Source organism: Apus apus, chromosome 24 (assembly GCF_020740795.1).
Source record: "Apus apus isolate bApuApu2 chromosome 24, bApuApu2.pri.cur, whole genome shotgun sequence".
NCBI classification, from domain to species: domain Eukaryota; kingdom Metazoa; phylum Chordata; class Aves; order Apodiformes; family Apodidae; genus Apus; species Apus apus.
The window spans coordinates 4,143,494-4,168,454 of record NC_067305.1 but is presented as its reverse complement, the minus strand read 5'-3'; the positions used below and the strand labels follow the sequence as shown (position 1 = coordinate 4,168,454).

The 24,961-nt window shown below is 47.8% G+C and overlaps 1 protein-coding gene across 5 annotated transcripts; it reads left to right on the top strand.

Annotated features, from left to right (window-relative positions):
* The first annotated feature begins 396 nt into the window (after nucleotides 1–396).
* On the top strand, nucleotides 397–22,517 carry MED26 (mediator complex subunit 26). 5 transcript variants are annotated; one of them, XM_051639671.1, is made up of 3 exons: nucleotides 397–725; nucleotides 18,241–18,315; nucleotides 19,612–22,517. In XM_051639671.1, exons 1-3 carry the CDS (start codon nucleotides 651–653, stop codon nucleotides 21,304–21,306), a joined length of 1,845 nt encoding a protein of 614 aa, XP_051495631.1. In that variant the 5' UTR covers nucleotides 397–650; the 3' UTR covers nucleotides 21,307–22,517. The 5 variants fall into 5 exon arrangements, with proteins under 5 accessions (XP_051495631.1, XP_051495632.1, XP_051495635.1 ...); XM_051639675.1 differs by lacking the exon at nucleotides 397–725 and adding an exon at nucleotides 7,283–7,424; XM_051639672.1 differs by lacking the exon at nucleotides 18,241–18,315.
* The last annotated feature ends 2,444 nt before the right edge of the window (nucleotides 22,518–24,961 follow it).

Sequence of the window (24,961 nt, the reverse complement as noted above, 5' to 3'; positions counted from 1 at the left end):
GCCTTCCCCCAGCCCCTCATTCCCGGTCCCCCCCCCCCCCCCCCAGCCCCTCATTCCCAGTGTCCCCCCCAGCCCCTCACTCCCGGGGTCCCCCCCAGCCCCCCATTCCCAGTGTCCCCCCCAGCCCCATTCCCGGGGCTTCCCCCCAGCCTCACTCCCGGGGTCCCCCCGAGCCCCCCATTCCCAGTGTCCCCCCCAACCCCCCATTCCCGGGGTTCCCCCCTCCCCACTCGCCCCCCCCCCCCCCGCAGGCGCGCGCCGTTCCCGCCCCCCGCGCAGGCGCCCCCGCCCCGCCCCCCCCGCGCCTGCGCAGTCCGTGCCCGCCGGTGCGTGCGGCGTCAGGGGCGTCAGGGGCGCGCCAGCCCCGGCCGCGGGCGTGTCCCAGGGTGCCCTGCGCGGGGCCGCTCCTGCCACAGTTGAGTTGGGCCCCGAGCGGAACAGTCGGGCTCGGGCCCGGGCCCGGTCGCGCCGCCGCGGTTCCCCCCCGCGTCCCGCTCCCAGCGCCGCCGCCCCCGCCTCCGCGGGGAGCGAACATGCGACTCCGGCTCCCCGAGGAGGCCGCCGCCGGCGAGTGAGGAGCCGCCGCCCCGGCCCGGCCTGGCCCCGCCGCCCGCCCGCCCCGGCCGCAGCCGCCCCGCTTCGCCCAGGCAATGACAGCGGCTCCGGCCCCCTCCCCGCAGCAGATCAGGGACCGGCTGCTGCAGGCCATCGACCCGCAGAGCAACGTGAGTACGGCCCGCCGGGCCCCGCGGCTCCCGTGCCCGGGGAGCGCCGCCCGCCGCCCCGGCCCCGCGCCCCGGCCCCGCGCCCCGGCCCCGCCGCCGCCCGCCCGGGGCAGCCGCTGCCCGAGAGGCGCCGGGGCCGCGCGTCCGCCCCCGTCTCGCCTCCCCGCCGGTCCGGCGGCTGCGGGGGCCTCCTCCCCGGGCACCGGAAGCCCCCGCTGCGGGCGGTAGCGGGCAGCTCCCCGGCGTCCTGCCCTCCCGGGGGTCCCGCTGCCACCGGCGCCTCGCCGCCCGCTCCCCCCGGCCGGCACCGCGGGGCCGCCCCGGCAGCGGCACCGGAGGCCTCTCCCGTCCCCGCAGGGGGCCGTGTCCGCCCCCCGCCGCGCGGCCTCCTGCCGCCTCTCGGCACCCCCCGGGCCCGGCCGGCGCTGCCCGGCCATGCGGCGTGCGGCCCGGCGGCTTCTCCACGCCAGGCCGCGGCTCGGGCGCGGCCTGCAGGGGGCTCTGGGCCGGGCTCCGCCGCGGCTCGCAGGGACCTTCCGGGGCGCCCACCTGTTCCTCGGCCCCTGCCGCCGCCCGCAGCCCTGGCCGTGGGGTGTCCCGGACTGTGGGGACCCCGGGAATGGTGGGGTGGAGGCTTCGGGGCTCTGGAGCTGCTCCAGCATCGAGCAGCCTCAGTCTCCCCTGTTATCCTTTCCTGCAGCGTGCTAATGAGCTTATCTCCTCCTTCTGCATGTACTGTAAGCACAGAAGTCGGTGTATATTTTACCTATAAGTGGCCTTCAGGTTCCAGTCATGGTTATCTAAAGTATCATTTACAGTAAGGGTTTTTTGGCACATTGAAGCAGCTCTCCGCATAGGTGTTTATTGCTGTGAGAGGACTGCAGAGCCTGCAATCTGCCAGATTTTTGACTCGTAGATCAACAGTCAGCACAGCAGGATGCAAAGGTGGGTTTGTCTTGGCCAGCTGGTGGGGGCTGCATGCCTGTGTGATTCCAGGAGGCTGGGTATGTGCAGTGCTGTTTTGGTTCCCCTAAACTCATACCTGCTTTTGTCTGAATGAGTTTCTTTGTTAATAGGCCTGTATTGAAGCCTTCAAGTAAAGGTGTTGCCATTTAGAAGCCTGGGGTGAAGAAAACCCCCCCCACCCCCGACCTCGTGGCTTTCTTAGTAATCCCCTGTGAGGTGCGTTGGTCACAGGCTGCAATATTACATGTTCCAGTAACAGTAATGAATTGTCATGGCAGTTGTGGACATCTAAGTGTCAAAAGCTGTTTGAGTTTGCAGTACTTTACCGTGGATCTTGCTGAAGTGTCAGTAACTGCATGGATCTTGTTTGCTCCCAGTTCTCTCTTTGTGGCTGCTCATCTCTCGCTTCCTGTCAGACCGAGTGCCAGCCTGGGTGAATGAAATTCTAACAGATCCAGGGTTTCTTGTAACTCCAGAACTGTCAGCAGCAATGGTTACCCTGCTCCTGGTGTTACTTTCTAAAACACTGTGGCCGTGCAGAATGGAGCAGCCAAGGAAATACATTTTTGAGGTGGATACTTTTCCCTTTCTCTGTGCCCGAATGTTACATTCTGCTGGCGCTTTGCTTGTGATGAGAGGGACCAGCTCTGAGCAGGCAGCTGGGAAGGGGAAGTTTGAGCATCAGCCAACAGCTCTGCTGAGCTTCCAGCAGGTCAGTAGCTCCCTAAGCTTGGGAGTGATGTATGTTAAATTGTAATTCTACATACTTGATACTTATCCAGGGCAATAATTGGTGGCAGAAAAATCAGCCCATTGTTTAGAAATGCTTGTAGGCCGGGGGCTGTCTTCCATGTTAACCTTTTCTTCGAAGGAGAGCAGAGGTGCTGGAGCTGAGGTTTGTTGTGCAGGCTGAGAGCTCAGACTTTTTTTTATTCTCCCAGGCATGTAGAATAGGTGGTGAAGAGCCCATGAAACTGCCTGTCATGACACTTTCATGAAGGGGAGAAAAGCTTAACGTTTGAACGTGCTTAAAAACAGATTCTGAGTTTCTTTGCACTTGGGCACCAGGGTGAAAGTGTAAGAAAAGTGTTGTAATGTTTTCCTGCAGGAAGGAGTGAATGTGCAGCTGTGAGCAGCAGCGCCTGCTGGTACTCACAGAAAACTCTGCCTTTCTTCTGGCTTTTAGAATCTTCTCCTAAAAGAAGTGGTTGTGTTCAAACTTAGAGTATTCATCATTGTCACTGATTTCCTTGTTTAGCAAGAAGTCAAGCTTGGAGGCCTGGGCTTCATTCAGACTTCTCAGTATGATTGTCAATGTGTGTGTGTGTGTTTCTGGAGAGGGTGAAAACTGCACTGATCTTGTCAGGTGGGCAAAAACCAGGCTAGGGTTGTGAGGCTGGGGAGGAGGATTGTTCCTCATAGGGCTTTGCTGTGGGGCACTGGACATTTAACCTTCACCAACACGTTCTCTAACACAAGTGGTTCCTCCACTGTGGACATTACTTCCAGTGTGGCTGGGAAGGTCTTTGTGGTACATACAGAGCCTGGTTAGCTCTGAGATCCTGCCTTAAATTAAAAAAAAATAGGAGACAAGTTTCCCTACCTGTGTTGAGCTGAACTGGTCAAAATAATCTTTACCCAAGCTTTCAGAACCTGCCTCCTTTGAGAAATCACCTCCTGTGCCCTCTGCTCATCTTTTAACTGCCACGTGAAGCTGTGCTGACTGGGAAGCAGTGTTTTAGTTGTACAGATGCATGTAGCACTTGAGACCCCTTCTAGTAATGGCTGCAGAATGTATTTATAACTTAGTTTCACACACTTTGTTCAGAATTTACACGGGTAACCTTTATTTCAAAGGAGAGCTATAAGAAATAAGCTATTTTTAAAAAATTACATCATCTTAGAAGCCACCCGGGATGTCTGGTGTTATGTCTTCATTTCTGCAGCCTTTTCCCCTGGAAAAAAAAAACACAACCACCAACATATGGACAAACTACTCCTGCTACATAACATCCGTTTCGTTCTAAAGCTTGTGCCTTAGTGGGAATGCACCAGGACTCGTGTTGGAGGAAAGCAGGAGTTGTTTGGTATTGCCCTCAATGGGATGTGAGATGATTTGCTTGCAGGAAAAGTCCTTTTCATGGAAGAAAACTGTAGAAACAGTAACTGGAGAAGAGCATCCCAAACCTCATTGTAGCAGTTGGTTGAGGTCTTACAGGGGAGGTGTTCCAGGTTCTGGTAGAAGAAATGCTTTTCCCTTCAGGCTCAGTGTGTGGAGAAACCACCTCTCCCACCCAGCAGAACACCTTTGCCTTCTTAAACGGTGCTCTGTCCTCCTCAGGGAACTTATTACCTGATGTGAGGCATAATGAGATCTCTTAGTTTTAGCTCTGTGGGAAAGCCTGTCGTTTCCAGCTGCCTGTTAGAATTGTGCTTGCAATTAAATGGTTCCTCATCCTGAACAGGTAGCAAGCCTTTCCTGATTTTAAATATTAGACAGGAATTTAATCATTTGCCATTAATACCTCCCTGTGATGCAGCTTTGGTTTGAGTATCACACATTGGCTGTGTGGTTGATTGTAAATCAGGCTGCCATCCATGTGGTGTCTCAGTTGGCCTTGCTGCTCAGACCTTCAGGAGAGGTCCATGATCTGAATTATTAACTATAAATTGGTCTGTGTGTTGTAATATGTTAAGCAGTGCCTTGGCCTGGGGTCATCTTCCAGTTGACACAGGAGCTGCATGGTTAAAGATGCTTCTGTGGCTCTTGTCTCTATTGATTGCTTCACCCAAGCCCTAGAAACAAAACCCTCTCTCACCAGTGATAAAAAAGCCTTCTAGAATTGACTTTAAAAAGCAGGGGGAGAAGGTGTTAGATGCTGCTGTAATAATATAAATGTAGAGTGGAGGAAGATTGGGGTTGACTTGGGGAGGTCTTGGTGATTTCCTTGGATGCAGGGAAGTGTTACGTGTGGGTGGAGGAGCCTGGGAATGGCTTTTGCTTTATCCTTTTCTGTCAGGCCTTAATAAGCTTTGCAGTTTTGAGGAAGCTGCAGTGTGCAGGGAGGCTGGAACTTGTGGAACCTCTCACAGGTTTTGTTGCTCTTTGTTGCTCATCATGTTTCAAACAGCCCTGCATTTTGTACACGGAGGCAGGGCTTGTGTTTCAGGTATGTGGTGAAAGGTGCTGCTGTTGGGGGCATTCCCCAACATGTGGGGTCTGGAGTTAGCAGTTGTGGTTTCCAGGTACAGATTTGGGCCTGATGTAGTAGGTCTCATTGTGTTCTCGCTCATTTTAAATAACCTTACCTGAGGGTGACTGCTTTGTTTGGTGCTCTGTATTGCAAACAGCTGGATTCACTTGAACCCACCTGTTAGAGGGTGATTGGTATAGTTGGTTTCTTGGCCTTGCTTTGCAACTTTCCTATCCAGCTCTTTCCAAAATAGCTTCTTGTGCCTGCTGGAGGTACATTCCAGCAGTGCCTGTGATGCTTACACAGATTCAGGGAGTTTAACTAGTCTGGGTCAGGACTTGCCTGGTTAGTTGCTTGAGTAGTCCTGGTCAATCTGTTACTGTTGCTAAAAGAGCTGATTACTTTTTGAGATGCCTTTTTTGGGGAGGTTAAGAACTTTTCCTTTGCACAGAAGCCCTTGCAGAGGTGGGACCCTGATAAGGTTTGAGGCTGCGAAGGCAAAATCTGAGCCAGCAGAAGTAGCAGGGACTTTGGGCTGAGGGGTCAAAGCGAGAGGAATTCCAGATTGCCTTTCTATTGTTAATTCCTTGGAACTCCGCGGGTTGCAGGGCTGGTGGCAGTAGTCATTTGCTCTTAAGCTGTAGTTTGAGTGTTTGTTTCAGCAGCAGTGACAATTTAAATAACACCCACTTCTTATTCCTTCTACACACACCCAGTCTGTGTGTGCTGGGGCAGCTCTTTGCAGTTCACGTGGTGAACTGAGCTGGGGAATTGATCAGGGTTTAAAAAAGAAAAGACAGTATATTTTAATTTTTTTCCCAGGTGGTTTTTGATGTAGCTCAATGACCTGATCAAGCCTCTGGTGTATCACAAGTGGTACTGGTGCAGGTGTGGCAGCAGAATTGAGTGTTGAAGTGTCTAAATAGTTGCAGAAGCTGAAAAGTGCTGTTTGCTTCCCTGCTGCCTTAGCAGGCTGGCTTGGGACCGGGTAGGAAAGAGGGATGTGTTGGCTGGAAAAGTTCCTCAGGCCTGCTTGTGCTTTCTGCAGTGAGTGGGTGTCTCTTGGTCAAGTTTCACCTGCAGAGGCTCCATTGTAGTCGCTGCAGCTTGTGTGTGTGTGTGGTTGAGGATTCTGGAATCATCCTGTGTCCCTTGCAGTGCAGAAACACAAGGGCTCAGCACGTGTTCCTGGGGCAAATAATGGAAAACTTCTTCATGGATATCCCAGAGGATGCTCCTGAGTTAGTGAACTTTGCAGCTCAAGAGTAAACTGGGAGGACTCTGTGAGTCATGCTCCAAATAGTCAAAGATTGACTTGGGATGAGCTCCTGTGCTTGCACCAGCTGAAACTGCTGATGGAGCTGCAGCTGCTGGGAGGGCTGCTGTGATCCTCATCCTCTTCCCACCTCCAGCTGCACATTCCTGTTCCCTCCCTGGCACTGGCTGGCCCTGCACCCAGCTCAGGAGCTCACCTGGCCAAACCCTGCCTAGGAAGAGGCTCCTGGGGGGCCTCTGGCCCTGCCCTGGTTCCTCCTGGCTCCATGAGGTGGTGGGTTTGGTGGGGCTCTGTGAGGAGAGGTGCTGGGTGTTGGTGGCAGCTCCTCTGGCCAGGACCCCTCAGGTTGGGTCATTTAAAGTTATCAGGCTTTTCAAACCCAAATGATAAAACTTGGCAGGAAGGAGCTGCCTGTGCACAGACCCTTGGTGAGAAATGAAGTCTCGGAGGGCTGGGAGGCTGGAAGGCAGGAGCATTAGGAGGGAAATAACTAATCTGACACATTTTTCATGATGTCACCATAAAGCAGTTCATTGAGTGGAAGAACCAACTTTTTGTAGATAGAATCAGGAATAGTGACAGTCACCATGAACCCCAGCATGGGAAAGAGAAGTGGGGAGAGACCCAGTCGTGTCTTAGAAAATATTAAGACCTTTGGCTTAGCCCTGGACCTTAGGACAGAAACTCAAGTTTGTCATTTGTTTGGGAGAGGAGGGTGAGCCTGGAGCAAGAGTGTGTAAGGTGTGAATTGTTGCCTCTCTCAGGGTTTTTGGTAAGGCCAGATGACACAACAGCACTGTCATCCTGGCACCTTTGGCTCCTGATCAAAGCAGTTCCAGAGCAGCTGAAGCATTTTCTCCCAGTATCCAGTGAGGGAAGAGCCTTTTCCAGCTTCTTCAGGGAACTGCTGCAGCTGGCAAGTAGAGCATTGTTTGGGGTTTTTTTTCAGGAACCAGAAAAACTTTCAGGATAGGGAAAGAAGGAATCAATTCTGCCTACTGTGGAAATGTGATGTTCATCAAGAAGCTCTTCTTTCAAGGCATAGTTACTCCAATATGTTGGATTTGGAGTTAAAATTGATGCCAGTGTAGGTTTTATAAATAAAAAACATGTCTGCTTTGGCTGATAACGCTTGGCTGCTATCTCCTCTCACACATTTTGTGCCTGGTGATAACTTCCAATAAACTTTCTTCAGTCTGTGTAACCTGGAATGCTGTGGCCCCTCTTAGACACTTGGTCTTTAAAGAAATATTTAAGTTAAAGGTAAGTCCATCACAATAAATGTAGGTTTGTTTGTTCAGTATTCTGTCAGCTAAATTATTCTTTCTGCAGGTAATTCATGTTTTCAGTGTTAGGAACAGTATTTAAGTGGTAGCAAATTGCTTTAATTCGAGGTGCAACCTGCTAAACTTCACAGCATGGCAGTGTTCTCTGGGGCATGGCTTTCCTGGGTCAGCAGTGCATGCTGAAGAGTGGTTGTTAATGTCAAAGTATACAATTTTCAGCATGTCCAAACAGTCGGTGGTAAGAATTTCCATTGAGGAATCACTGGAAGTAAAACACAATTAGTTCTGTTTTACTGAACAAGGTGTTTTTTTAACAAAGCATTTGGGGAGGAGGGGAATCCTACATCCAAGTCTGCCTGTAGTGTTCAGCAACACACTCAACTGGGTGTATTTGGAAGCTTTGTGCTGTGAAGATGGTTGTGCAGAGGTGGAAGTCTTGTCTGAGAGTGACAGCCAGCACTTTGGAGCTGCTTTCTCACAGTTTTTGTGCAGAATCAGCTTGCTGAGTATCATGATTGCACTGCAGGTCTAAATTGATTTTTTTAAGGAGTGTAGAACCTCTGAAGGTGGAGGAGCCTGGGTTGTTCCCAAGGTGTTGATGTACATTCATGACTTTTCTTCAACAAACTTCCAGTGCATCTGCCAGCAGCTCTGAGGTTCTGTCACTTCAGCAGAGCTCCCTGATCTTGGTACCCTGGCCAGTGTGAAGCACTCCTCGTGCTGTGTGAATTAATGTGGACTTTTATGTTTGTGTACAAGTTATCATCCTGAAAGTTCCAGAAAAATGGGTGCCTCAATATTACAGCTTATCCTTGGAGAAACTACAGTTGATTCTTGAGTTGAGCACAGTGAGAAGGGATTTGCAGGGGTGGTGTCTGCAGCTTGTGAGCACCAGGTGAGAATCTGACTGCGTTGTGAAAACTCAGTCTCTGCTCTCATGTGTGTAAGAGTTTCAGTCTCTCAACTAGGAGCTGTTGGGTTTTGACTTTGTAGTACTTTGTTCACTGGAATTTTTAAGACAGGCTGCCACGGGGCTTGAGCACCAGCGAGGCTTTCTTCAGTGGAAAGCATCAAGGTTTTTGCTACTAGGTTAGAAATAAGGAGCGCCAGGTTGCAGCTTCCTGCATCTTCTGTGTTTAAATCTAAATAAAATGCTGATGGGTTCCTGGGTTCTCTAGTCCTGTCATGATCTCACCGGACAGTTGGCTCTAGAGTGGAGCTGCTCTTCAAGTAGAGCAGCCCTCCAACTTGGAAGCTCCGAGATGAAAGGCAGTGTGCTCACATCCTCTGGGGGAGGAGGTTTTTGTCCAGTCAAAGGCAGAAAACTCATTTTGTTTCTAAGTAGCTGCTAATGATTGTGCCACCGGCTGGAATGGCCCAGCATTCTTGACTGATTATCAGATCAGGTCTCCTGAGGACCTGCAGAGTCTTCAGAGGTTGGAGGTATTGGGAAACTGGTGACTGGCAGCAGCTTTTATCTAGAATGTGGTGAGCAGTAATTCTAGGAGATGGGTAAATTGATTTCAGGGTTTTTTTTGTATATCCATAAAACTTCCCTTGTGTGCTGATGGGAATTCTCTGTTAGTAATTGCTGTTGAAAGAGTAAAGCAACTTCTCTCCAAACTTAGTATTTAAAACCTTCCCAATTTGTGTTCCAAATTAGCTTTGCTCAGGTGTTGTGAGCAAATACACCCTGCTCAGGTTCTCATGAGCAGCCCTACAAGCATGTTGTGCCTCTGTGGAATGAATTCATATATTCCACAGTGCAATGAATTCAACAGGCTCTTACTTTAGCCTCCTTTATCATTTAGGGAATCAGCAGAGAAGCTTCCCTTGCATTTTGAAACAAGTTGTCCTGCCTCATGTCACAGTGCAGCAATACAGATGGTTTTATTTTCTAAGGAGAGAGCCAAAAGTTGACATTCTGGTAGGGCTTCTCTGTATTGCACTCAGATAGGAGCTGCTCAGAGTTAACAGCTCTGGGGAGATGTTCCATGTGATGGGTAACAGAATATTTAAGAACTCCAGAAAGCTCTTGACCCTTTGAAGCCATTCTCATCAAGTCCTTAAATGCATGTTGCATAATTTTAAATCTCCACTCGTTCTGTGCAGTGCATTAAGATTAAGCAAGGTGATTGCAGAATGATTGTGTCCAGGGGCTGCCTCTGAGGGTCATTCTCATGGTTAGTTCTGTGTCTGCCTTTGCTCTTGGTGTGAGGCAGGGGGTTGGGGTGAGGTGGAGCTGCCCTGCTGGGAACATTGCCTTTTCACTTCCCTGAATACCCACACTCCAGGTGCAGACTCCTGGCTGAACCAGTGGCTCTTTCCATCCTCTACATCTCCATAAACCAAAAGGGGTTTATTTTAAGGCTGAATTTTTTGTATATTCTGTTATTCTGCCTGAATAATCAATAAATTCTGCTTTTCTCTCTTGCTAAAGTAGGAGCAGTTGTTCCTGTGACTGATTGCACAGCAGTCTCCTTTTATGGCTCTCTAAATTTTTAAGCAGTAATTCTGGACTTCGGTTCATGGCTTCTAATGAAGAGTAACTGCCAGGATTCATCTGGTTAACATTTCTGTACAGGTGGAAGAGGAGGAGAAATGGGCATCATGTGTAGAACAAACTGGTTAGGTGTCCTTAGTCCGGTGCAGTGACTGGGTTGTTAGGGCTTGTGTGTTAGTGATGTGTTCTAGGGGTGTTATTTGTTGTGCTGAAAGAATCTGTAGCAATTGCTGCACCTGGGGGGGACACGTTGCATTGTTTTGTGCAGCCCAACACTTGACAAGTCTTGTTCTGATAAAACATGCTACGTTGTTCCACTAGGTGTTCAGCACCTCAGTAGCTGCTCCTAAGATCTGTGGTATTTATACCAGAAGGCAACAGATGTCTAGGGCTGGCTCAAGCTGAGTAATTTCCATGGTTATTCTTGTTTAATTATGCTGTGTTTTGGCAGAACTGTGCTGTTGTAGAGCTGTGCTCGGGTTGATGCAGAGGGGTAAATAAAGCTGAGGCTGCCCGGGGAGGTGGTGAAGTCACCATCTCTGGGGGTGTTCAAAAAATGTCAGGACATGGTTTAGGAGGCATGGTGGTGTTGGGTTGATGGCTGGACTTGATGGCTTAGAGGTCTCTTCCAACCTTAATGGTTCTGTGAAATGGTGATATGGAGTGACTGCACCGGAAGGGTGATGAGCAGCAGCCACAGGCGTTTCTTCTGGGGTCACAATCCTTCAGGACACTGTGCTTGGGATCAGAGCCTGGGTGCTGGGGCAGCATGGGCCAGAGGAGCAGCCAGCCTTGAAGTGGTGAGTTTTGTAAGTCCTTTCTCATACAAATTGCTTTGTAGAATTACCTATGTGCTTCTCTTTGAGGGAACAGAGTTTTGAGTCTAGTTGGGACTAGACAGAAATGAGAGTTTCAGTGTGTTTCTGCTCCTTGCTGTTCTTAAACCTCTGTAGTGGATATGGAAGCTCTTGGAGAGCTGCTTTGACACCATTGCCAGCTCTCTGGTTATTCCTAATACATAATCAGTATTTGTCCTGTTGCAAATTAGGCCAGTGAGCATGAAAACATTTGATCACCATTTTCTTTATTATGAGCATAGGAAGACTTATTTCAGGCTTTCTGTGTCTCCTCCCTATATTTTCACCACTGTGGAAACTGGGTACTTAAACTTTTTCTTACTAACCATGTTTCCAAAACCTCTTATCACTGCTCTCCTCTGAGCTCCTCTTTGTATCCTTTTTTCTTGAACTGTGGTGTCTTGAGATGAACATGTAATTCCAGCTGAATTTGATTCCTATACCATTCCTTATCAGTGTGCAGTGACTGAAAACAAGACTAAAATGCTCTGGCTTGCAGTGCTTGCTGCCATTGAGGCTGTGCTGCCCTGCTGTGGCAGTGCCTGCCAGCCTTCCTGCTCTGCACTGCCCACGCCTTCCCCTCCCTTCTCTGGAACTTCTGCCACACATCTTCCCTGTTTCATGGTATTTCACAGAATCATAGAATATTAGGGGTTGGAAGGGACCTCCAGAGACTGAGTCCAACCCCCCTGCCAGAGCAGGACCAAAACTAGGGCAGATCACTCAGAAAGGCATCCAGACAGGTCTTGAAAGTCTCTAGAGAAGGAGACTCCACAACCTCTCTGGGCAGCCTGTCCCAGGGCTCTGTCACCCTCACAGGAAGGAGGTTCTTCCTCATGTTGAGGTGGAACTTCCTGTGCTTGAGTTTGAATCCATTGCCCCTTGTCCTATCACAGGGGACATGTGATAAGAGCTTGTCCCTGCCTTCTTGATGTCCTCATGTATTTATAGACATGAATTAGATCCCCCCTCAGTCTTCTTCTCTCTAGACTGAAAAGCCCCAGCACTCTCAGCTTTTCCTCTTAAGGCAGGTGTTCCAGGCCCTGCATCATCCTCGTAGCCCTTTGTTGGACTCTCAAGTAGATCCCTGTCCCAGTTTTGTAGAACTGTCCCACACTTCAGCTGCTGGACTGTTTAAATGGGGCTCTGAAATTTATTCCCCAAAAAGGTTTTGCCCAACTTTGTGGTGTGATGGCTTGGTTTTTTTGTGGGGGTGGAAAGAGAAGAGTGTGGGGGGGTTGTATTGCAGGGGGGGTCTTCTCTGCTCCATATGAAGCTGCAGGATAGGTGTGGTGGGTGCAGTTCCTACAGTATTACACTAAAAGTTCAGGGGATGTTGAAGTTGACAGACAGTTATTCCTCGCTGTAGTAATGCCTTCAATCAGTGGCTAATAAATATGAATGGAGAAAAGTGTTACACTGGTGACTGTTTGCCTCAAAGACCTCTTCCTGTAGAGCAGGAGAACGTCCCTGGATGTGCCACCACTGTCCTGCAAACTGGTTGTGTTCTAGGTCTCCATCATCTGATTTTACCACCTCCTACATCTTGCCTCCTAAACCTCTCTTGAGGCTGTTGGTAACTGCCAGGGCAAACTGTTTTCTGCTGGCAAACTCCCCTTGATCTCTTGGCTGTTGTAGTTTCTCTCCACCTTAGGCTGTGTGTGCACCCTGCCAGGAGGCAGCAGGGGCTGAACTGGTGTCTCACTCCAGTGAAACGTTTCAGGTCTCCTCATTCCTTCACAATGTGGACTTTTGTTGGAATCCAACCTCTTGTGTGCTCCTGGCTTTGTAAAGTATATATAGGAAGGTATAAGGATGATGTTACTTTACCATCAAATAAAGCCTAAGTACAAATAAAATACATGCAGATTGCTTTGACTTTTTAAATTAGACCTGGACATTTTAAATCCAGAGGCCAGAAGTGCTTGCTGTGCCCAGTCACTTCTTGGACTGTTCCTGGTAGCCAAGAAGCATTTCTTCTACCTGTTGTTTTGCAGCACAAATTTCTGGTCAGTTTGCACAGCCTGGGCTCCAAATGACTGTCTCTGCCACAGAAGATGCTCCCAGTGGATGACTTCCAACCCAAATCCTTGATTTCTTCATGTTTCAAGACCTGCTTTCCTAAATGCCATTAGAAACTTTGCCTCTACCTTTCAGAATACCTGGAGCATCTGTGTGAATAGTTTGAACTCCACTTAAAAAAATGTGACTTTCAGACATTTTCAGTCATTATGAACAAAGTAGTGCATGGTCATCTTTTTGGTGTGTCAGTCCTGTGAATAGTATCTCCTGTACCCTATCTTTAGACAACATCATGTCACACTGGGGGTGGGGGAAACTGTTAATAGATCGGTTGCAAGGGAACTGAACTAAATACCAGCAGGTTGTAACCTGAATTCTAACTTTGTGTTTGGTTTGTACCTTTGGAAAAAAAAAAATGACATTCTAGTTTGTTGTTCATGATGTGTTGTTAGTGTCTGGTGTCCAATGGGTCCTACATGAAGTGCTAAATAAACACTATTCTGCTGTATTTCCATTGCCACATTTAAATAAAGGCTCCTCTGAATAGCAGCTTTTCTCTTCTTCCTTCTTATTCCATGTTTCAGGTTGTTGGTTTTTATTAATTATTCTTTTATTTATTCTAATTAATGATTCTGTGATTATGCAGTGAAGTAGCTCTTACACAAATGCAGTGCTTGGGGGTAAGATCTGATCCTGCTCAGACCCCAACCCAGGGTAGGAGCTGGTGCTGAGATGCAGGTGATGGTTCCACTGCTCTGGAGGGAACAAACACGAGTGGGTGACGTTGCTCATGCTGCAGTTGCTGGAACTCTTAGGATCAGTTCTGCCTTCCTGCTTATTTCAGCAGTATTGACCTTGAACCTGGGATTTTCTTGAACATTATCCTACTCTACCTATGGATATACATGGCCTGGAGATACATGACAGGTTTTATAGCTACCCAATAAAATGCTGCTGTCCTTAGGGGCAGGGGGAAGACAATAAAAATGGTACAGGTGCTCCTGTGAGCTTCTCTATTGACTGCACAGCATTTCTGACCTGAGTTGCCAGCAGGAAAACACCAACTTGGCAGTAGAGATCTGGATTTGTGTCTGTAGGAAAGACAGAGATCTGTTTAGTCTTCCACAGTGGGTCCACTTCTCTGCTTTTGTAAATCTGCTTTGTTAACTACAGGTGGGAAAATGTTACAAAACTATTTTATTTGAAACTAGCAAAATATTGAATATTTGTAGCATATTTTGAGGGAGGGAGCTGAGGTATGAGGACAAACACCTTCCCTCAAAGCCAGGGCTTCCGCTACATCTGTATAGTCTGTTTCCAAATGCTTACAATGGAGGCAGATTATTGGTGTCTATAACCTGTGGTTTCAGGAGGATAATAAAGTTATACTTGGTGTTTAGAAAAGACTCAGTGATGAGGAACTCTAGACCTACTAGGCCAAGTTATAGCACTTTTTAGAAACTTTGAGAGGCTCCTTTGACCCATCTGGATGATGACACTGTATCAAAAGATGCCTTTTAGTGCTATTAAGTGAGGTTTGTGCAAATGACTTTAAGAAAGCCTTTCTAGCCAGGATACAGTGGGACAGGAGCCTGTATTCACTGCACGTGTGTTGGTAGTGGTGTGTGTAGCTCTCAGGCTTTCCAAGAGCTCCACCTTCTCCTATTCCAGGCCTGTGTAGCTGTCTCAGCAACACCATCCCTGCCAACTCAGATCTGGTTTGTCATCTATCATGGTCTAGTCATGCAGAGATCTTCAGAAACATCCCTGTGAAACATTTATATTTTTTTTAATAAATTGCTGAATTCAAGTGATTGCAATGGGATGTTTCTGGAAGGTGCTGGAGAGCAGTGGAGCAAGGTGCAGGTTGTCCTGTGTCTCCAGGCAGTCCTGAGGGGAGGAAAGGTGTTGCACTGGTGCTCAGTTTGTGTTTTGTATCTGGACTGGTCTGTAGATGAAGAAAGAGAATCGAGGCCTAACAGTGGGAGCTGTGGTACCAGCTCACCTGGGGATGCTGAGGTTGCTGCTGTGTTCAAAGCTGCCTGGGAAGGAGGCAGTGAGATCCGGGGTGGCAAGAGCAGCTGCACATCCAGCTTCCCAAACCCCAACACACTTTTTATTCTTCTCAACTGCTCTGTAACACTTGCCCTGAAGTTAGTTACTGAGTTCTTGATTTGTAAAAGCCAAAATAGGATTAAGATGGCAGTTAAAGAAAGGACATTAAGCTGCTTGATCTTTTCCGGGGAGCTCAGAAACCTGTGCTTTTGTCTGTGCTGTAGTAAAAACATTGAGTGCTTAACTTGGGAAAGATCTCAGATGCCAGTAGTGAGCTCCAGAGTGTGGCTGAATGACTTAAGGAGACTTGCATGGAATAAATAAGATTTGTTTTCTGTGACTGTCATTAGGGTTGACTGGAAGGGATTACTGTAGATGACTGGAAGCAGATGTTCTTCAGTAAACTTGGAGTGAATTAGCCCGTGTGCCAGTCGGGTTCCCCAGCACGGGAATCACATGCCAGGATTTGAAGGGGTGTGTAAATTATTCTGAGCCCTTTTCCGCGAGGTCCTGGGGTTGCTTCACAGCAGTTCTTGTTTTGGGGTGGTAGGAGTGGGTTGCAGTGTCAGTAGACAAAGGCAGAAAGAAAGTAAACTGATGTGCAAGTTCCTGAGATGCTGAATTATGCAATTGCAGCCTTAACCAGTGAGCAGAGCGAGGCTGCCAAGCTCCCTTGTCCCTCTCAGCTTGATGTTACTTTGCCTATCTTCTGTGGAGCCAATAAGCATTTTTAATAGCAGCTTGTGTTAATTAACTATCATTTCTGGTGGATGATGTCCTGGCAGGTTTTGTAAGTTCAGTCTGATGTCAGTTATGTGATATGTTAATTTTATTAAGCCAGTGACAGTTGGTTTAAGGTAGAGACACTGGTGTGCAGCACTGATGTGCTGCTGCTATTGAAAACAGTGTCTTTACAGGGAATAAATTCTATTTGAGTCATCTTGGGAAGATCATCTTGTTTTCATCATAGTGTTTGGCTACACCACAAGAAATTTCACAGTCTGTTATTTTGAAATAGGAGAATGTTTTTTATTATAAGCTTCTCTTTGTGGCAGTTTAGGTGAAGCATTCCAAGAAAACTACACAAAACTACTGGGGAAGGGTGGAGAAGTTGTTGAACCTGCCTGGAAGTTTTTTTGGTTTTGTTTTGGGTTTGGGATTTTTTTAAGAACCATGCTTCCCTGCAGGTCTAGGAGAAGGGAAAATGAGAGGAGCTGCTTGCAGCTGATGTGGAGCGTGAGCTTCATGCCCCTCACAGCGATTGCTTCGGTGTGACTCTGTTTTCAATTGGTTACAAATGTGTGAAGAATCTGAACGGGGTGTTGTGTGTTTACCAGAAGCTGAGCCATCAGCAGAGGCTCAGCTCTAGGGCTGCTTTCCCTCTTTGTTGGCACCCCTGGTCTCTCCAAGGAGGGAAGGAAGGACCAGTCTCTCAGTCTCCATGTAGACCTGGTCTCCAGGAGGTGGTTGAGCATTTGGGGGCATCCATAGGAAATTCCCTGACTTGTTCTGTGTGTGTAGGGGAGGGTGTCGCTTTCCCCATCTTGACCTTCTGATAGACTAATGATCCTTTTTTGCCTTCACTGTGTCATTTAGATAATGAATATTTGGGGATTACCAGTAACTGCAAAAATAATGGTACCAATTACCGGTGTGTGTGACACGTGGAGTCTTTCTGCACCTGGGTAATTCATAGCCTAAAATATGTGTTGGGAAGGAGGGTGTTAGGTTTTGCAGGTCTAAAAATGCTTGTCTGGAAACTCCCACAATGGAGCATTAGCTAATCTAAGTGCTCTGGTTCTAGAAACTGAAAAAAAAAAAACCAAACACAACCCAACAACCAACCCTGGTGTTAGTTATTGCTTAAACTGTGGTGCTAAATCATCCTTCCCAGGCGCTGAGGGTGGTGCAAGGATCAGAACATGGGAGAAAGTCACTGCAGTGACATAGTAAGAAGTAAAATATGTCAGGACTCATGTTATTGCTGCTTCAAAGCTCTAGCAGAGTTTTACCAGACCTGACCAGATGGTTGGGCTTCAAACATCTGCAGAGGAATTGTAGTTCAGTGATGACAAATGACAAATTAATTCATCTAAAGTTTCTTTCACAACCTGTAAGAGTTAGAATCATTCAAAGCCTATAGAGACTTCAGCAATAAGCTGGTAAATCTAAAAATCAGGCAAAGCATTTAATAACAGCTTTATCCAGGTATCTCCAACATTAAGCAGTTCTGCTAGGATGGAAAAATATTGTCTGTGCACAAGATATTCTGAAAGGGAGAGACTTCAGGTCCTGTTTCTGCTGTTGTACCTTAATAGAAGGGTAGAATTGACTTGAAAAGAAGCTAATTCTCAAAGTCACAGTCTTTAAAATGAGGAATCTTGCAGCAGTGTGGGGCTGGGAGGGCAGGGCCACCTGACTGAGCTCCTGGTAAGAACTTAGGATAACCTGGGATCCCTGCAGAGGTTTTTGCTGCGAGATTTTTCTCAGCTGCAGTTCAGGTCCAGTTGAGTCACAAATGAAATGAAGCAATAAAAGACTGTGGTTCCGGTTTTCCTTTGCTCAGCCTTTAAATCTCACTACGAAGGTGAATTACAAATTCCGGTTTTGATGCTCTTAACATCAGGTAGTGGCAACACGGGTGTCTGTGTAGTCTGGGGTTTCTCCTGGAGATGATTAACCCCACGCTGGTTCTTAACCTCTGCGGATTGTGGCAGCTGCTTCCGTGGGGCACAGAGCGTGTCTTTCCGCAGCTCCTCCTCTCCCTTCTCACGCACCGGGAGCCACGATTGGCGAGCGATGGAGCCGGGGCTGTTCCCGGGCTGTTCCCGGGCTGGGCCGCTGGGGCTGGCGATGGTTTGGGGACACCTACCGGGCACAGCGCCCGGCCCGGCTGCTCTGCAGCAAGAGGAGTCGGGACCTGGGCTCTTAGACTCTTGGCATGTGGCTACAGGAAGCATCGGCGTTTTGAATAAATTTGTCGAGATTTCTGAGCTGGCTCCTGGCTTTTCTTGGTCCCCTGGCACTTGTATTTCCAGTGAGGCTGTAGGACGATTAACCAGCCCCCTGGCTGGGGATCTCAGGACTTTGCTAATAAGTCACACTGGTTTTATTGCTCATGTTTCCTTTAGTTTTACATAAGAGTGTGTTTGTTACAGCTTCTGCAGTTCCCAACTAGGTCAGCAAAGTGTCCTTGTCCCTGTTCTTTGAACAATCAGCTCCCTAAAGCCAGACAGTGTGATAGCAATTTTGTGATTAATGCTTCCAGCAATTATAAAGTGGAAAGTCTTAAATTACATTTGAGAACTTAAGACCTGAACATGAAATATGAAGTGACTTTGTCTTCCTTGTTGCAGATCCATAACATGGTGGCAGTGCTGGAAGTCATCTCCAGCTTGGAGAAATATCCCATTACCAAAGAGGCACTTGAGGTATGTCACCCTCTGAACATGACTTAGTTTTTAGGTGTGTAAAAGGACTTTCTCTCCCTGTCTAATTTCCATAAGAGCTTTTCTTGAAACAATAGGTTGATTGCAAAGCATTCACAATTAAGATGTTCTTTTGCCCCTCTCGTGCTGCTCCCGACGCACACACAGTGATTCTCTCTGGGTTCAGATCAGCATTCTGTGCAGCACAGCTCTGTGCAGGCACTAAATTAATCATCACTTGCTACTGATTAATTCTGGTGCTTTCAGCAACATCCCCCTGCTTGCTGAAGTGCCCGTTGCCTTTTGGAAGTTCGGTGACCAAGCACCAAGGAATCTGAAATAGGAATGTAGTTACTGTGTCCACAAAATCCATCTTAAATTCAGTCAGGCAGGTTTCAGTGCCTGGTGAAATGAGGTGGATGGGGCAGCAGCTGCAGTCTCACTGGCCACTTTGGAAATTGAGCCCAAAGAAGTTTTTATGGCTAATTTTATTTTTATATTTATGTGTCTGTATATCATCTTGAGAATATTTGTGTTACTTATAACTATTGCTTAACCATCACTCCAGCTGTGTTTCAACGTTTGTATCACAACCTGCTCCATATTTCTCTCACAGTCTGGTCTGTCTTTTCCTTTGAAGTGCTTTTCTTAAGTAATCTGGCTTCTGGAACAGTTCTGGGTTTTCAAACGTGCTTTGGGAACAATCAGACACTTCCTTCCAGTTATGGAATCACTCTGGGACACCATAGGAATGCTTGTTTAAATCTGTCACACGTTTTCAAGATATTGAGGAGTGAAGGGAGAGATGGAGGAAGAGAAGGTAGGACAGAAGTTGCACCCTGGCTAGTCAATTTTGTGACACTGAGATTTTTATTATCAACCCATCACTGCAACAGGCAAAGGTTCTGGAATTTTTTCTCTGCTGATCTTACACTTTCTTTGTGGTGAACACACAGTTTCTGCCTTGAGTGCTGCATCTCCCCTCTGATCTGAGCTTGCACCTTTGTTCTCAGGATTCCTGCTGATTAAAGAATTCCCTTCTGAGGTTCTTCACAGCCAGTGGCTCTGGTGCTTCAGCCAGGGAATGAAGACAGGGTGGCTCGAAACCTACAGTGGGTTTCATGTTGCACAGCAGAGCACTGGTCCAACTGGACTAATCCTTTCAAAAAAGATGGATTCAACACTTAAATCTTAGAGCTTTTTAACTAGTGTTTCTCAGGGCAAGCCCTGCAAAGCAGAAGTGTAAGAAATCTGCTCAGAATGATACCTGTTTGTAAAACAACTCTTCTTTCTTTACAGGAGACAAGACTTGGGAGGCTCATCAATGAGGTGAGGAAGAAAACATCCAATGAGGAACTTGCCAAACGTGCCAAGAAATTGTTGCGGAATTGGCAAAAGTTGATAGAACCTGTAACCCAGAATGAACCAGTGCCAAGAGGGCTGCCCAATCCACCCGGATCAGCCAACGGAGGGGCTCACAACTGCAAACCAGAAGCTCAGCTTCCTGCTGTGGCTGGGTCCAAGCCAATCAGTGAATTGAAAAGCAGGAATGACATCCAGAAAATAAATTCTCCAAAACCAGAGAAATTGGGAAATCGGAAAAGGAAAAGTGAACACAGGGATGGGCATCAGGGTCCTCCTCCCCCAAACATCTCCAAAGCTAGTCATGAAGTATTACAAAACTCTTCACCCCCTCCAACAAATGGAATTGGAGGTAGTCCTGAAAATTTTCCTAGTCCTGTAGACATAAATCTACATGTGGGGCCTGAAAGCAGCAGGACAGAACTCAGTGAAAATGATAAACACAGTAAGATCCCAGTAAATGCTGTAAAACCTCACACCAGTTCTCCAGGACTTGTAAAACCTTCAAGCACTTCCTCGCTACTAAAGACTGCAGTGCTTCAGCAGCATGATAAATCAGAAGACACCCCAGGGCAGCACCAACCCAAGAGTCCTCGCTGTTCCTCCTTTAGCCCCAGGAATGTCAGGCATGAGACTTTTGCTCGGCAGCATACTACGTACTCACCAAAGGATTCCATGCCTAGTCCATCTCAAAGGTCTCAGTTCTTAGACACTGCACAGGTGCCATCACCACCACCATCCTTGATGCAACCATCAACACCTCCCATGCCAGCAAAAAGACTGGAGTTCTCTCAGCAACCAGTCCCTGAGGTGTCTCAGCACTGGCAGGAGCAGCAGGTACCTTCTGAAAGCCAGCACAGGCACACAGCAGGGACACTGCAACAGCACACGGCTCCCAGCTGCAAAACCAGCTCCCACCCTGGGGAATCTCTCATGCCACACGTGGGCTTTTCACAGGACACTTCAAAAATGGACAGTGATGATGCTGCTTCAGGTTCAGATAGTAAAAAGAAGAAAAGGTACCGACCCAGAGACTATACAGTCAACTTGGATGGGCACGTGACAGAAGGGGGTGTGAAACCTGTGAGGTTAAAAGAGAGAAAACTCACTTTTGATCCCATGACAGGACAGATAAAACCTTTAACACAGAAAGATCCTTTGCAGGTAGAAATCCCTGCACTGACTGAACAGCACAGGACAGAAACAGAAAAGCAGGAGCAAAAACCCAACCTGCAAAGCCCTTTTGAACAAACGAACTGGAAAGAGTTGTCCAGAAATGAAATCATTCAGTCCTATTTAAACAGACAGAGTAGCTTGCTGTCCTCGTCAGGAGTACAGACTCCAGGAGCTCACTACTTCATGTCTGAATATTTAAAGCAGGAGGAAAGCACTAGAAAAGAGGCTAGAAAGACTCATGTTCTAGCTCCTAACAGCAAACCTACAGACTTGCCTGGGGTCACAAGAGAGGTCACAAGTGATGACCTGGACAGGATATGTGAACACAACTGGCCGGGCGTGAACGGTTGTTATGACACACAGGGTAACTGGTATGATTGGACACAGTGCATATCTCTAGATCCACACGGGGATGATGGTAGATTGAACATCCTGCCTTACGTCTGCCTAGACTGAGTACAGTTTTGCTAAAAATGCTTTTTTTTTTTTCTTTTTTTTTTCTGTTGTTGGTTTGTTGTTTTTATTTTTCCATCTGCAGTTAGCAAAACGGGCAGACACTCTATGCCACTTACAGAGGGAGAGAGCTCCTGTCCTGGGCACACGAGCAGAGAGAGGGGGTTGAGGGAGCTGGTTCCCAACAGCTCTTCCCTTTCAGTTCTCCTTTTGTGAAATGCTGCTACCAGTTTACTAACAATTGCAAAGGAAGGCACACGAAGGTTGAGAAAATGGAGTTCAAAACTCTCTAGCGAGCCAGCTATAAAAACTAAGTGTTAGTCCCCAAGAAGTGAAGAGGATTTCCAGCACTTTCTGAATGCCGGAATCTCACGACAGGCAGGTACAGAGAAATTGTGGAAGTTACCTTAAAATATGCATCTATTTATTTGACTTGATTTGGGTTTTTATTTGGCAGTGAGATATTCGAGAGACGAGGTGCAAGAAAACAAAAAACCAAACCAACAAACAAAAACAAAACAACCCTGTAGTTTTCTTTGTATCACATCTCTGAACATGATTTAAGTTTTTTGGGGTTTGTTGGTTGTTTGTTTTTTTTTTAAGTCATGTGGTACTGAGATTGGGTTTTAAACAGCAGGTGTTGCACTGCAGGCTGGGCCACCAGCTTCAGCTCAACATTCCATAGGCATCCACATATTTTAGTCTGGTTTCAGTTTAAATCCAGTCTCTGAGAAATGCTGCAAAAAAAAAACAAAAACAAAAACAAAAAACACACACAAAAAAACAAAACCTAGATGTTTAACAATATTTTTGATCCCACCACCACCAGCCAAATATTTTTTTTTCCCTCCTTTTCCCTTCCTGCAAACTTCTAGGAAACAAAAAAATAATAAAAAATAATGAAAAAAATGATGAAAAAACCACCTTTTCTAGAATCTAAATGTAATGAGGGTGCTACAAGTTTGTAACTGTACTGTGAGAGGGAAAAAGGAAGCCTGTTTGTATGCTGGAAATATACTTGTTACCATTCCTTTAGATATTGTTTGCCTTATGGATATCCATCATAAACGCAATTTGCAAAAACAAAGAGCCTTAGTGAATGTACAGACTAGACTTCTGTGTTCCTGGGATGCAGAAGGGAGCAACTTTGCTATTTGGTCCTTTAAGTGGACACATTGTGATATAAATGTGGAAATAAAAAAAATTTGCACAAACCAGTTTGTGAATGATTTCTACTTAACTCCTGTTTGTTTTTTTCGAAACAAGTTGGCTCAGTCCAGCCCAGCTCGTGGACCCTGGGAAACCCTTTGGAGCAGAATCCCAGCCAGCCCTGTGGGAAGCAGCTGGTAGGGATACACAAGATGTCTTCCAAGCACCTCGGTGGGATTCAGTTGGACAGGTTGGATTGTTTTTTTTTTTAAAACTCTGGTTGCATCCAGGGTCTGGAGAACTGAGAACCCAGTTGCTGTTAACGTACCTCGACGTTTGAAAAGATCACAGTTCATTTTCTTCTCAGTAACTTTGTCATATATGATTCCTGTTAAAATGATTTCTTAAGCAGCCTGGTTCCCTACAGAAAATAAGAGTTTCTATTAACTGGAATTGCTTTAACATTTGGGACTGGCTGTTTTCTGCTGTCCCCACTGCTGGGCTTCTGTCCAGGGGAAAACGGGAGGGGACATGATACCAAAAATATTTCTAGGTTTAGTGATGTTAACTGTGTTAACCTGTTTGTGCTGGATCTCACTTCTGTGGAGAAGAGCCTTGGCAATGGTTCTCCTGCCTTGGAGAGCAGAGTCAAGGTCTTACTTGATTTTAAAAGGGTTTTCCTCGCCAGGCAGACTTGAAGTTGGTTCATTCCCTGGAATCCAACTAAGGTTTGGTTGATTTTAAAGTCGTCCTTGTTACAAATACTTCCTTTGTGATCTGACTGGTACTGAAATGTGTGGCTGTCTCAGTGATCTTCACTGCTGTCTGTTTGCTTCCATGGCTGAAATCTGAGAGTGAAACCAGAAAAAGTGCTTACCAGAAATCATTTCCAAGTATATTTTCAGTTTACTTCCATGTTGTCCTTCTTTCAGAGTTGGGGAAAGCTACTGTCTTGCAGTTCAGAAAGGCTGATTGGATGGTAGAGGACTGAGAGGCTGGTCACTTTGGAAAATGCTTGGCTTTTGTTTATGTAAAAAATGGTGCATCTTATTTTCCCTCACCCCTTCTCCCTCTGTCCCTGAGTGGTTTATTTCAGAACAGGGTCGGTGCTCTTTTGAGCCCTTGGACTATAGGGCAAATTTCAGGAAAAGACCAAGAATTATTACGTTACACTTGATAAACCCCATCTTTTATTCTCCACTGCTGATGTTTCTGATGCAATCAATGGCCCTGGTGGGCTTGGGGAGGTGATGTCCCCTCAGTTCATCCAGCTCTGGTAGCAAACTGCCTGTGCTGATGCTCCTTTTGCTTGAGGGAGCATCAGGTTCTGGAGCCAGCCCTTTTCCTAGTGGGAAAAAATGGCTGGAGAAACTCCCAATGCAAGCTTTAAATCTTGTTCCATACCGAGTTTGTTTCTGCCATAAGGGTCAACTCACTTGGATGTCCTCCAGGGTGACACAAGGCTTGACAATCTTTATTTCAGCATGCGAGTATAACCAGTTCTGTGAGCTCCAACAAATGTGAATAAGTTTACAAGGTGATTATTTTTTTGTCAATTTTGTAAACAAGTTCCAATGAAGTTGACGTGTGCATCCCTGCTGTGTGCTCTCATTTTTGCATGGACTCGGGTCTCTCTGCTGCTGGTTTCTCCTGCCTGCCTTATGAAATGGGTTCTCCTCATCCTAAAATCCCAAATGAACACCCTGCCATCCCCCTCCTGCCCGGGGATGAAGCAACATGGCTCATCTGCAACTCCCTTGGGAATTGCCATTACCTGAAGTGCATGTTCTTATAGATATATTCATGACTTAGAAACGCCCTGGGACAGACTGCATGGATGGAACAGGCTCTAGATCCTCCTCCTGCTTGACAGGTACTCACCCGGTTTTTAATACAGCCAGCGTGACTCCCTGAGGTAGTTCTAGAGGTCAGGAACTGCCTCCTTGCCTTTCAACACGCGCCCTTTGCTCACCCCCTGCCCTGTCGGTTTCCCGAGGCAGCCCTGGCTCCTGCCTTCCCCTGCCGAGCTGGGAAGTCGGCTCAGGAAAGCGCTTTCTGTGCGTGTCTTGCCCACCGCGCTCCCCCCCGGCTTCTTTTAGCCCCTCACGAGCCCCAGTGAAGGCACCGCAAGCCAGCAGCGCCGTGCGGGGCTCCGCTCGAGAAACCACCAGGCTCGAACCCAGGACCCAGCTCCGGGCCTTGGTGCCACCGCCGGCAGCGCGGGGTGCGCCCGCTCCGCCCAGCTGCGCCCGCTCCACCGAGCTGCCCGCGCCGCCCGCAGCTGGGCCGGCCTGGAGGAACCGCGGCCGCCGGGGCGTGCGGGGAGCCCGGCGGGGCGTGCAGGGAGCCCGGCAGAGCGTGCATAGAGCCCGGCGGGGCGTGCGGGGAGCCGCGCGGGGCGGCGAGTCCCGGCAGGGCTGCGGGAGCGGCGGCGGAAGTGACGCGGGCGGCCCTGCCGGCTCCCGTAGCGGCGGGCGGCCCCGCCCCGGGAAGCGGGCGCCGGCGGTGA